Source organism: Mus musculus, chromosome 14 (assembly GCF_000001635.26).
Source record: "Mus musculus strain C57BL/6J chromosome 14, GRCm38.p6 C57BL/6J".
Taxonomy (NCBI): Eukaryota; Metazoa; Chordata; class Mammalia; order Rodentia; family Muridae; genus Mus; species Mus musculus.
In genome coordinates, this window is record NC_000080.6 from 40,835,420 (window position 1) to 40,848,137 (window position 12,718).

Below are 12,718 nucleotides of genomic sequence, written 5' to 3' on the forward strand. Positions count from 1 at the left end.
CAGTAGCAAGGCCACCATGGGTCACTGCCAAGACAATAAACCACGGCGCACATTTTAAATCTTTTCTAGAAGTAATGCTAAGGAAGAGAATTTTTTTCTGAATGAGCCAATGTTCCGACAGAGAGCATTCAATAATGTCAGACACACGCTGAAGTCCCAAAATAGCTTTTTCCCAGAGCCAAGCTTATGTGCTGGCACTCCTCAAGAAGAACTTCAAGTCTCTCATAATTCTTGGGATGTGGCAATGAGCAAAGAAGAAAGGGGATTGCTTTTCTACTTTTTTTTTTAACAGAGGACTGATTAACTTCCAAGGTTAGTCCCAGGAGAAAGACAGTCTCCACTCCACTTGTCTTCCCATCTGTGCTCTGAACTCATTTCTTACACTGTATTTCCTGAAAGACATAAAGTCTCTTCTCAAAATCTTCTTAACCTGCTGGGCCCACACCCTTTAATATATAACTCTGCAGTATCTTACAAGGAAGAAGAATGAGGAAAAGGATGAGTAGAAGAAAGAGGAGAAGGAGGAGGAGGAGGAGGACTGATAAACTGTGGCCAGCTGCACAAAGCAGAACTAACAGTGTACTGGTCCTTAAGTGTACACTTCAAGAAACTCAAATGTTGCACATCACTCTCTTCTACCTACAACATCCCTGTGACAAGAGCATATCTAAGTGGATGCTGTATGCCCAGAAGATGAGAGCTACCAAAGTAGGATGTCTCCAGCAGAGATTCCCCAGCCATCCACGACATGAGCAGGGTCCCTATGAAATTGGTTAATAGACGGTTACAGGCTACCTGTGAGCTAATAAGCTCTGTGTCTCTGTAGGGACTGGTACAGAAGCAGTCCCATCTACTCATCAGGAAATCCTCATGTTGGAAAAAAATTGGGGACCTCCCAGGTATTCTCTACTTTAGCATTTTAGAAATAAACAAAGTTACACACACACACATACATGTCTTAAGAGCCAAAACTGGGCTGCTTATGTTTTGTTTTTATGTAAAAGTGCAATATATCAAACTGTTAAATATCACCATCAATTCAGAAAAAAAAAATAGGGCATTTTAACTCTAAAACTGAAGAAGAATATAATCCTGGAATATAAATATAGCATAGTCTTTTCTTTCTAAGCAAAGGCAGTAGGCCATCTTCCATATATGAGCCTTTTTCTTTCATTCTGTCACAGATTGATGAAAACTTGGTCACCAAATAGTTCTGTTCTATGTGTGAACAACCTCCCTACATGCTTTATGGTAGAAACTGTCAGGAAAATAAGAAGTCAATTACATAAATTCTGAGACTTAAATCTAGGTTCTGTTTGTTCTGTGACAACATAAAACCTAGCCTTTTCTCCACTGAAATAGAAAGTAAAATTAAAGATAAATTTCCATTTCCCTAGCTGGGCATCTGAAGGCAACACAGGTGGCCTGTAACTCTATAAGAGTCACTGCTAAGCATGGCAACACGGGTGACCAGTAACTCTATGAGAGGCACTCCTGAGCATGTATGGCACTGTTCTATCCATATGAAAGGACACATAGGCTTCATCAAGTTGGACCAAGTGACCCTTCTTAAATATATTATCCAAAACAGTCTACCCAGTGAAAGAGACCATTCTGGTCTTTGTACATAAAAATAATAATAAAAATAAAAACCTCTAAGACCTTCCAAAAGAAAAAAGATACATTTGATCACCTCTATTGTACCTCCCCCACTGGCTACCAAGAGCACCTCTAAGCAACCAGCACAGCCACCAAATTCCACCTCCATGGGGACATTTGAGAAGCACTCTGTAGCCACGTGAGACATCATAAACTACTCCCATGGTGGTAATAATATACACATGGGGGGGTGGTCCAAATGGGAGATCCACCAAGGACTTTAGACCATACAATGTTACAGAATGGAGGGAAGCTCCGATACCAGCTCAGGACCACATGGCTCAGTCACCCATGAGTGCTTTCTCTGGGCCATGAAGAGCTAACCCATGGTCCTTTTGGATAGATGGAGGCCTAAGAGAAGGAAGATCCCCCAAAGTGAGAAGTAGTTATAAGAGTCTTGTCATTCAAAACTCCCAAGCACACCACAGACACCAGGCTGCCTCTGGCTGTAGCACCAGTGTAATCATAGCAGGTGTCTGTTCCATCTAGAAATTTTGAGACTACTGTGTGACTCACTCTTTCCTTTCCCTATGCCATGAAACCACTAGACTTTCCAATAGAAACAAAACCTTAGTATGAGGCCTAGATGTCTAGGCTAACAAGCATGAGAGCAGAGTATAAAATAACCCTTAGTTGGTAGTAACCTCTGTTCTGAGATGCAACAAAGCCTACATACATAATGTGATCCACATAGTGGGGGGGTTATAGTGGTCTTCTAGATGTTACAATACTGATGGTAATAGACGATGGCAAGCTTCTCTTGGCTGTGTTTCTGAACCTGACGCCTAGCTAACTGGGAAGCAGAGGTGACAGGTGAATAGAGAAGTGCCTAAGGCACATGTCCTGCATCTTTTGGGCATATCACCAATTAAAAGAACAAGTCATCTCTCTCTTGCACAGCTCTGGCTTGTGAGATTGTTACTAAGCTCTGTGGTAGGGCTATCACACAGCTACAAGGGCCCAGTACTGACCACCAAGAATTGTTATTTGGGACTGGAAAGCCTGGGATCTGAAGCAAATACCCACCTTTATCCATTCCTGTGCCTACTGTGCAGGCACTGGGTAACACATTCCAGTCACTTCACCTTGCTGAGTTACATTCATACAGGAGAATAGACAATGAACATTAAGAGAAATACCATGGCATAAGGGAGTAATTTGGGAATGATAGAAGACAAATTGGCAGAGCTTAAAGAAAATAGCCTTGGAAGGAAATCCAGGAAAGTCTTCTCAGAGGAGCAAATACTGCAGATGAAAAGTAAGACAGTATACGTCAAGCAAAGAGCTGGGGAGAGACAGCAAAGGCAGGCAACATCATCGCAAGGACAAACAGCCTGAGCTGGAAAGGAGGGTAGATCATTCAAGAAGAAAAGAAAGGCCAGAGCTCTGGGCAAGGGGGCACAGGTGATTGACATAAGTTTGGTGTGGGAACTACTTGTCACTTGGGCCTTGTGGACCTTGGACCAGGGTTTAGAGGGGTTTCAGTTTGGGGATTTTGTGGGATTTTTTTTCTTATATGCATGCATAAAGGGAGGTAAGGGATAACACAGCAGAGATGTGATGGAATCTGACTGCATTTACAAAAGAGTCCCAGAATGCTCTGTGAAGGGTGAGCCAAAAAGAAGACAGACCAAGAGAGACTGGAAGCGCCTTTGTGACCTTCAGAGTTCCTATCAGTACTTCATCTGAGCTGCCTGCAGCCTGCATTTAGAGTTCACACACTCTTTGGGCTCTAGCAGATGAGAGTAAAGGTGCAGATAGTTTTGTTCAGTTAGCACATTTTCCTGCTAAGCACTTCTTGTTCCTTTCTCAGAGCTAGAGCCATGCCCAGTACATGCCTATGAGGACCTTCCTTTGCCAGATGCCAAGCAACTATCAAGACACCATAACTCTGTAGCAACATGGCACTAGGTTCATCCCCCCCACTGGATAGAATTAAAAGAACATGGAGCCTGGTCTGAACTAGGAGGACAAATCGACACCAAGACAAGCACGAGAAACACGGGCCAAGGGAGATTTGACAATAAGGAAGCAAGCAGATAGGGGTCAAGTAAGTAATAGCAGTGTTAGAGACGTCTATTCTGACAGGGGGAGCCCTCGGCTTTCCTGACTTGAGCTAAGTGCTAGTAAAGGAAAGAAGGCTTAGGGAACAAGGCCAAGGTGCAGAAATATGACCCTCTGGCTAGACTGCTGGAATATAAGGGTTCACATGAACACAGAGAAGGTTTTCCTAGGCCAGTCAGCCTTAGGTAACCTTCTGACTATCCGGAGGAACATCAATGAGATCAGCCAAGATCATGTGAACCAAGCCAGAACTGTCCAGCCAATTCAGACACACATGAAGAAATAAAAAAGGTCTAGTTGCTTTAAGGTGTGGTACTTTGAAGTTGTTTGGTATGCAGCCATAACTAACTAATATTGAGAGAACTCAAAGCCAGAAGCTACTGCTAATTCTCCGTAGCAAATCTCTGGTGACGCCACAGTCATGTTTGTTTTCCTGGGTACGGAGTATTCAGATCACTGAACAGAGGTTCTGGACCTGGAGATTTATTCTTGAAGTTTACTTTACACATCATCTGGTACCTTTCTGGAAACACCCTTCTGTCTTTGGACTTTGGTTTTGTATCTGGAATGAAAATATTGGAAGATTTCTAAAGAGCTGCCTCATCAAATGCTCTGCACTTAAGTGACTCTGAACTCTTCTTCATCCATCAATCTGGCATTTAACCAAAATGCTCCCCCCACACACACAGTAAACAGCCTACTGTGCTATGGCTATGAACAGAGCTGTAGACTCAAGAATAACTAAAGTGTTGACCCTGCTTACCAGAGCCTGGGGCCCCTGGGCTCACTGTATAATGAGTGCAAAGGTATAACTTGGTGGGTGACCTGAAAACCAAAGAGGCCAAGTGCTGATGACAACAGAAGGAGGAATTCAGCTTCACAACTTCCTGAGGGGATACATGTCCAGCATCCCGGTGCCCCTGGACTCGTGGATTCTTGCCAAGAGTTGAAGGAAGAATTGAAGCAACATAGACCCCAAAGTTCTCCACACCTCTAATTACAGCTACCCTCCAAGACTTCTTTCATGTGTCAAAGAGTTGGACATTAGCATCATCTGCAGTGGGGCCCAGAAACTACACTACCATGAAACCAAGGGGCGATGGACTTGGTGTTCCTCTCAAAGCCTGCTCGGCGAGGCAGCTGTTCCTCCTTGAACCAGCGCACGATGACTTCTCTGGAGAGTGGACGCAGAGGTCGCTCCCAGGTCCTGCAAGGAAGAAAGAGAGTGAGGGAGGAGATGGATCAGAGAGGAAGAAGAAAGGAAAGGAGAGGGATAGGGAGGAGAAAGGTAAGAAGTAGAGTGGAAAGAGATGGCAGAGCAGATAAAGGCATTTGCTCCCAAGTTGACCCATGTGAGTTTGATTCCAGGAACCCACATGCAGAAAATTGACTCTCACAGGTTGTCCTCTGGCCTCCACATGCGTGATCTTGTGTGTGTGTGTGTGTGTGTGTGTGTGTGTGTGTGTGTAAGAGAGAGAGAGAGATTAATTAATAAAAAGTTTTAAAAGCGTAGAATGGAGAAGGCATCTCTAATTATTTTCCCAGATTCAGAAAACACACAAGAAATTTATCTCATAAAAATCAAGCATTTCTGCATCTAGAATAGTCTACCTCCAAAAATCAAAAGATAAATGACAAATTGAGAAAACGGATTTGTCACAATGTTTTCCTCTAACTTAAGGAAATATTTGATATGAATAAAGAGCATGGAGCACACAGTGAGAGAATGGACTGGACCACAGATCGAGAAGAAAATAGCATGGCCCTTCGACATTTGTGAATTGCTTAGTCTGGCTCATAGACACACGTGTGCTTTGAAATGTACCCCCAAGACATATCTCCTCAAACAAGGTTGACAGCAAAACAAGGTGGGCCAGGATAAAGGATATGAAGATGCAAAGCATTGGTATTAGCCCCGTGCAGGACCACTGAATCTCAAAAGCACACAGCCCTGGAGCAAAGACCCTGCTTGGGAGAATATCTTTGCAGATTATGGTTGCCTAATGTAAAATTAATTTCTGCAAGTTTATATACAGAGCCCTGTTGATGATTGCAAAAAGATTTGAAATAGCAATGTCTGATAGACTGATAGAGTCTCTGATGACTAATAGCAAAGCCACACTACAGAATACAAATTGGTTATTAAAGAAAAGAGGACAAGCAAGGTTGTTTGTTTGCTTGCTTGCTTGTTTTTATGTTGGAAACTGAACAAAAAAACCCAGGGGTTAGGATGGGGTACAGATAAGAAGCTGAGATCAATGTCTATGGTGGTACAGTGAAGAGATGGTACCCAAAAAGGGAATCAGATTTCTCTATGAACACAAGAGCTTCTCAGACCTTCTAGTTTAGGAGTCATACATAAGGAGGAAGGGATGGAGGAAGAAGGGATGGGGAGAGAAGATGGAAAGACAGAGTCAGCTCTTAGTAGACTCTAGAGGAAAGGAGTGGTGGGTGATGAACAACCCCAAACTCCAATCAGAACAAAATGAGACAAACTGCATTATCTGTGGGTGAACTGACTCCTGAACATTCCCTGAGGACAAGGGAGCCACGGGCATGCAATCCCACATATCTGGTCCACAGGATGTAGCTGTTGTGCAAGGAGGGCCAAAGGGCCTTGAGACAAGAGGCCAGATCTCAGGGCTGGATAGCAAGACAGGCAGAACATGAAGAGGCACCAGGTGGCCTGTGTCTTTGGCTTTGCCAATCAGGGGTTGTCACTGAAATGTCCTTGGCAAACAATGCCTCTAGGTACACAAATATGCACAAGGACCTCTCAATTCTACCAATACTAGTGTGTAAACCTGCTGTTCAAACTAGGTGCAAACCAGTTCCATCCATGGTTAGAAAAGGCTATCGTCCTATTCTCAGATACTGAGCCATATTCATTCCATCTTAGGCCTGTCATTACAAGGTTTTGACCAGGGTCAAGAAGTCTAAAACTATGAAAACACTTGGGGTATTTGTATATTGAGATTTTGAGGGACAGAGGCTATACAGGTTTCTTTAGATTATCAAGGATGACAAGAATCCTTGACCTCTGAATGTTTAACCCCCAAATTGCAAAGTTGTTTGAGAGGTTCAGAGCATACCTCATTTCTATGTTCTGCCCATTATATAGACTGCAATGTTGAGGCCATGGAAGGCAAATGACCCACAAGTAACAAACAGAGCCTGTACTAGAATCCATGGAGCTTGTTTCATGGGCCCACAGCTCTTCTTGGAGCATACCTGTCAGGTCCTGTGAGGGGTGATGGTGGACTGGTGTCAGGAAGTTGGTGATAAAGTCTTGCCTCTTGCTCGTGGTTCTGGCCAAGCTCTTGGAACATGGTGCTTAGGCCAGCAACAGTGCCCTTCTGGATGGCTCGGAGTGAATGGCGCCGGTACTCATCCCGGGCTCGCTGAGCACGACGGCTCCTCTCTTCATCAGCAGCCTTGGATCTCCGCACTGGAAAGGAAAACAGATTGGTTGGCCTTGGCCCATACCCCAAGCTGTGCACTGGGTAAACACAAACAGCACTGTATACAACTTACTTGGAATTCCATGATTCCTTGGGAATTGGCCACACAGAACCTCATAGCCTATAAGACTCTTGGCTCCTCTAGAGAGATAGCAAAGCACTCCAAGCCGTGTAAGTTTGTATGTGGGCGCGTGCGTGTGTGCGTGGGTGCGTGCGTCCATATGTAGCTGTTAAGGGAATTTTGGAGTGGAGAAAGTGAAGACCAAGGCCTATTGGAATCAAGGGCTTCTGTTTGAACTGGTTATCGTGAAGTCTGCTTCTTGCTAGGCCTCTACCTTCCTCTAAAATCCAAGAGTTCTAATAGAGAGCTCTGGAAGCTGACCCCAAACTTTGAATTGCACAAGATTACACTGGCCTGGGGGGACCACATTCCCCTTCCAAGAAGGAGAATCTTTTTTTTAAAGATTTATTTTTATTAGATATTTTCTTTATATACATTTAAAATTTCAAATGCTATCCCGAAAGTTCCCTATACCCTCCCCCCACCCTGCTCCCCTACCCACCCACCCCCGCTTCTTAGCCCTGGCATTCCCTGTACTGGGCATATAAAGTTTGCAAGACCAAGGGGGCCTCTCTTCCCAGTGATGGCCGACTAGGACATCTTAAAAAGGAGAATCTTATTCTGTCTGCTCAACGTGCATCACAGGCTCTACAGCTCTCTAGAAACCACATTTTGTCAGAATTTAGAGGACACAGGTGAGTAGTTCTAGTCTACAAAGAGTGTATCTCCTTCCCAAGTGATCATGAGCCTTTCCTGAATTTGGATTCTCCCAGATACATGGGTCTGTGCCTACAGACCCATTTATAGAGGGATGTCGCACACAGAACATCCCCTGCCTTTTGAACTTCACAGGGACAGGTTCTTTGACCTGCTCCTTGTCCAACTCCGGTGTCTGGAACAGATTTGGCAGACAAGATACTGTTCTAGGTGATTAGGGCATCCAGTATGTTAGGGAGATGGCTCATGTTTGCCATACAAAAATGAAGACGTGCATTCCATTCTCAACACCCTATAAAAAAATGGGCATGGTGTCATGTGCCAGAAATCCCAGCTCTGGGCAGGAAAAGACAGAGAATCCCTGAGCTTTCTAGCTGAATCTGTGAGCTTCAGGTTCAAGGAGAGACTCTTTCAAAAAACAAAGTGGAAAGTGATCGAGGAAGAAATTCAGAATCAACCACCATCCTCAGCATGCACAAGTGAATACATTCACAGACACACACATACACATATACGTATACGCACACTCACATTTTAAAAAATTAATGATTTTTAAAAGCATTCTATGACTTGGCTCTGCATTTTACTCTAGGTTGGATAGAGAGAAGACATAGACATAGAAGCAGACCCTTCCTTCAACCTCTTTGGTCAAGCTGGGCAAGGATAGATAAATAGTACTAACCCTAATGAAAATGGTCATGAGTGTCATTTGAAAAAAGGAAGAAGAAAACCAGGGTCCACAGCATTCACCAAAATTCATGTTGAGGTGTAGGGCCTTTAAGAGAGCCTGGAGTCATCTTTGTAAAGCTGGATTAATTTTCCTGGGGATGGATCAGTTCTTGGGAAACAAATGTCTAAAATAGATCAGCTCCTTTGTCCCTTCTCTGTCTCTGCTTGCTCTCAGCCAGAGAATAAATCTGTTTCCCTTGTGAATTACTGAGTCTTGTGAATTACAGTGAAAGACAATGAACAAGATAGTATGGAAAGGCCCTTCCGCTCGACTCGAGACTCGAGCCCCGGGCTACCTTGACAGCAGAGTCTTGCCCAACACCCGCAAGGGTCCACACGGGACTCCCCACGGGACCCTAAGACCTCTGGTGAGTGGATCACAGTGCCTGCCCCAATCCAATCGCGCGGAACTTGAGACTGCGGTACATAGGGAAGCAGGCTACCCGGGCCTGATCTGGGGCACAAGTCCCTTCCGCTCGACTCGAGACTCGAGCCCCGGGCTACCTTGACAGCAGAGTCTTGCCCAACACCCGCAAGGGTCCACACGGGACTCCCCACGGGACCCTAAGACCTCTGGTGAGTGGACCACAGTGCCTGCCCCAATCCAATCGCGCGGAACTTGAGACTGCGGTACATAGGGAAGCAGGCTACCCGGGCCTGATCTGGGGCACAAGTCCCTTCCGCTCGACTCGAGACTCGAGCCCCGGGCTACCTTGCCAGCAGAGTCTTGCCCAACACCCGCAAGGGTCCACACGGGACTCCCCACGGGACCCTAAGACCTCTGGTGAGTGGATCACAGTGCCTGCCCCAATCCAATCGCGCGGAACTTGAGACTGCGGTACATAGGGAAGCAGGCTACCCGGGCCTGATCTGGGGCACAAGTCCCTTCCGCTCGACTCGAGACTCGAGCCCCGGGCTACCTTGCCAGCAGAGTCTTGCCCAACACCCGCAAGGGCCCACACGGGACTCCCCACGGGACCCTAAGACCTCTGGTGAGTGGAACACAGCGCCTACCCCAATCCAATCGCGTGGAACTTGAGACTGCGGTACATAGGGAAGCAGGCTACCCGGGCTTGATCTGGGGCACAAACCCCTTCCACTCCACTCGAGCCCCGGCTACCTTGCCAGCTGAGTCGCCTGACACCCGCAAGGGCCCACACAGGATTCCACACGTGATCCTAAGACCTCTAGTGAGTGGAACACAACTTCTGCCAGGAGTCTGGTTCGAACACCAGATATCTGGGTACCTGCCTTGCAAGAAGAGAGCTTGCCTGCAGAGAATACTCTGCTCACTGAAACTAAGGAGAGTGCTACCCTCCAGGTCTGCTCATAGAGGCTAACAGAGTCACCTGAAGAACAAGCTCTTAACAGTGACAACTAAAACAGCTAGCTTCAGAGATTACCAGATGGCGAAAGGCAAACGTAAGAATCCTACTAACAGAAATCAAGACGACTCACCATCATCAGAACGCAGCACTCCCACCCCACCTAGTCCTGGGCACCCCAACACAACCGAAAATCTAGACCCAGATTTAAAAACATTTCTCATGATGATGATAGAGGACATCAAGAAGGACTTTCATAAGTCACTTAAAGATTTACAGGAGAGCACTGCTAAAGAGTTACAGGCTCTTAAAGAAAAGCAGGAAAACACAGCCAAACAGGTGATGGAAATGAACAAAACCATACTAGAACTAAAAGGGGAAGTAGACACAATAAAGAAAACCCAAAGCGAGGCAACGCTGGAGATAGAAACCCTAGGAAAGAGATCTGGAACCATAGATGCGAGCATCAGCAACAGAATACAAGAAATGGAAGAGAGAATCTCAGGTGCAGAAGATTCCATAGAGAACATCGACACAACAGTCAAAGAAAATACAAAATGCAAAAGGATCCTAACTCAAAACATCCAGGTAATCCAGGACACAATGAGAAGACCAAACCTACGGATAATAGGAATTGATGAGAATGAAGATTTTCAACTTAAAGGGCCAGCTAATATCTTCAACAAAATAATAGAAGAAAACTTCCCAAACATAAAAAAAGAGATGCCCATGATCATACAAGAAGCATACAGAACTCCAAATAGACTGGACCAGAAAAGAAATTCCTCCCGACACATAATAATCAGAACAACAAATGCACTAAATAAAGATAGAATATTAAAAGCAGTAAGGGAGAAAGGTCAAGTAACATATAAAGGAAGGCCTATCAGAATTACACCAGACTTTTCACCAGAGACTATGAAAGCCAGAAGAGCCTGGACAGATGTTATACAGACACTAAGAGAACACAAATGCCAGCCCAGGCTACTATACCCGGCCAAACTCTCAATTACCATAGATGGAGAAACCAAAGTATTCCACGACAAAACCAAGTTCACACAATATCTTTCCACGAATCCAGCCCTTCAAAGGATAATAACAGAAAAGAAGCAATACAAGGACGGAAATCACGCCCTAGAACAACCAAGAAAGTAATCATTCAACAAACCAAAAAGAAGACAGCCACAAGAACAGAATGCCAACTCTAACAACAAAAATAAAAGGGAGCAACAATTACTTTTCCTTAATATCTCTTAATATCAATGGACTCAATTCCCCAATAAAAAGACATAGACTAACAGACTGGCTACACAAACAGGACCCAACATTCTGCTGCTTACAGGAAACCCATCTCAGGGAAAAAGACAGACACTACCTCAGAGTGAAAGGCTGGAAAACAATTTTCCAAGCAAATGGTCTGAAGAAACAAGCTGGAGTAGCCATTTTAATATCGGATAAAATCGACTTCCAACCCAAAGTTATCAAAAAAGACAAGGAGGGACATTTCATACTCATCAAAGGTAAAATCCTCCAAGAGGAACTCTCAATTCTGAATATCTACGCACCAAATGCAAGGGCAGCCACATTCATTAGAGACACTTTAGTAAAGCTCAAAGCATACATTGCACCTCACACAATAATAGTGGGAGACTTCAACACACCACTTTCTTCAAAGGACAGATCGTGGAAACAGAAACTAAACAGGGACACAGTGAAACTAACAGAAGTTATGAAACAAATGGACCTGACAGATATCTACAGAACATTTTATCCTAAAACAAAAGGATATACCTTCTTCTCAGCACCTCACGGGACCTTCTCCAAAATTGACCATATAATTGGTCACAAAACAGGCCTCAATAGATACAAAAATATTGAAATTGTCCCATGTATCCTATCAGACCACCATGGCCTAAGACTGATCTTCAATAACAACATAAATAATGGAAAGCCAACATTCACGTGGAAACTGAATAACACTCTTCTCAATGATACCTTGGTCAAGGAAGGAATAAAGAAAGAAATTAAAGACTTTTTAGAGTTTAATGAAAATGAAGCCACAACGTACCCAAACCTATGGGACACAATGAAAGCATTTCTAAGAGGGAAACTCATAGCGCTGAGTGCCTCCAAGAAGAAACGGGAGACAGCACATACTAGCAGCTTGACAACACATCTAAAAGCCCTAGAAAAAAAGGAAGCAAATTCACCCAAGAGGAGTAGACGGCAGGAAATAATCAAACTCAGGGGTGAAATCAACCAAGTGGAAACAAGAAGAACTATTCAAAGAATTAACCAAACGAGGAGTTGGTTCTTTGAGAAAATCAACAAGATAGATAAACCCTTAGCTAGACTCACTAAAGGGCACAGGGACAAAATCCTAATTAACAAAATCAGAAATGAAAAGGGAGACATAACAACAGATCCTGAAGAAATCCAAAACACCATCAGATCCTTCTACAAAAGGCTATACTCAACAAAACTGGAAAACCTGGACGAAATGGACAAATTTCTGGACAGATACCAGGTACCAAAGTTGAATCAGGATCAAGTTGACCATCTAAACAGTCCCATATCACCTAAAGAAATAGAAGCAGTTATTAATAGTCTCCCAACCAAAAAAAGCCCAGGACCAGATGGGTTTAGTGCAGAGTTCTATCAGACCTTCAAAGAAGATCTAATTCCAATTCTGCACAAACTAT

At 44.3% G+C, this 12,718-nt stretch overlaps 1 protein-coding gene across 7 annotated transcripts in view; it reads right to left on the minus strand.

The window, feature by feature from the left end:
- Positions 1-12,718, minus strand: part of Sh2d4b (SH2 domain containing 4B) — a 90,817-nt gene that overhangs the window by 23,899 nt on the left and 54,200 nt on the right. For all 7 annotated transcript variants that reach the window (XR_383190.3, XM_006519136.2, XM_006519137.3 and 4 more), the window contains 2 exons: positions 6,955-7,171; positions 4,806-4,930 (listed from right to left, as the gene is read on the minus strand). Coding sequence is in view for 6 of the 7 variants with exons in the window: in XM_006519136.2 (XP_006519199.1) it covers positions 4,806-4,930; positions 6,955-7,171 (342 nt within the window). In the remaining variant the exon portion in view is untranslated. The remainder of the gene's footprint in view (positions 1-4,805; positions 4,931-6,954; positions 7,172-12,718) is intronic.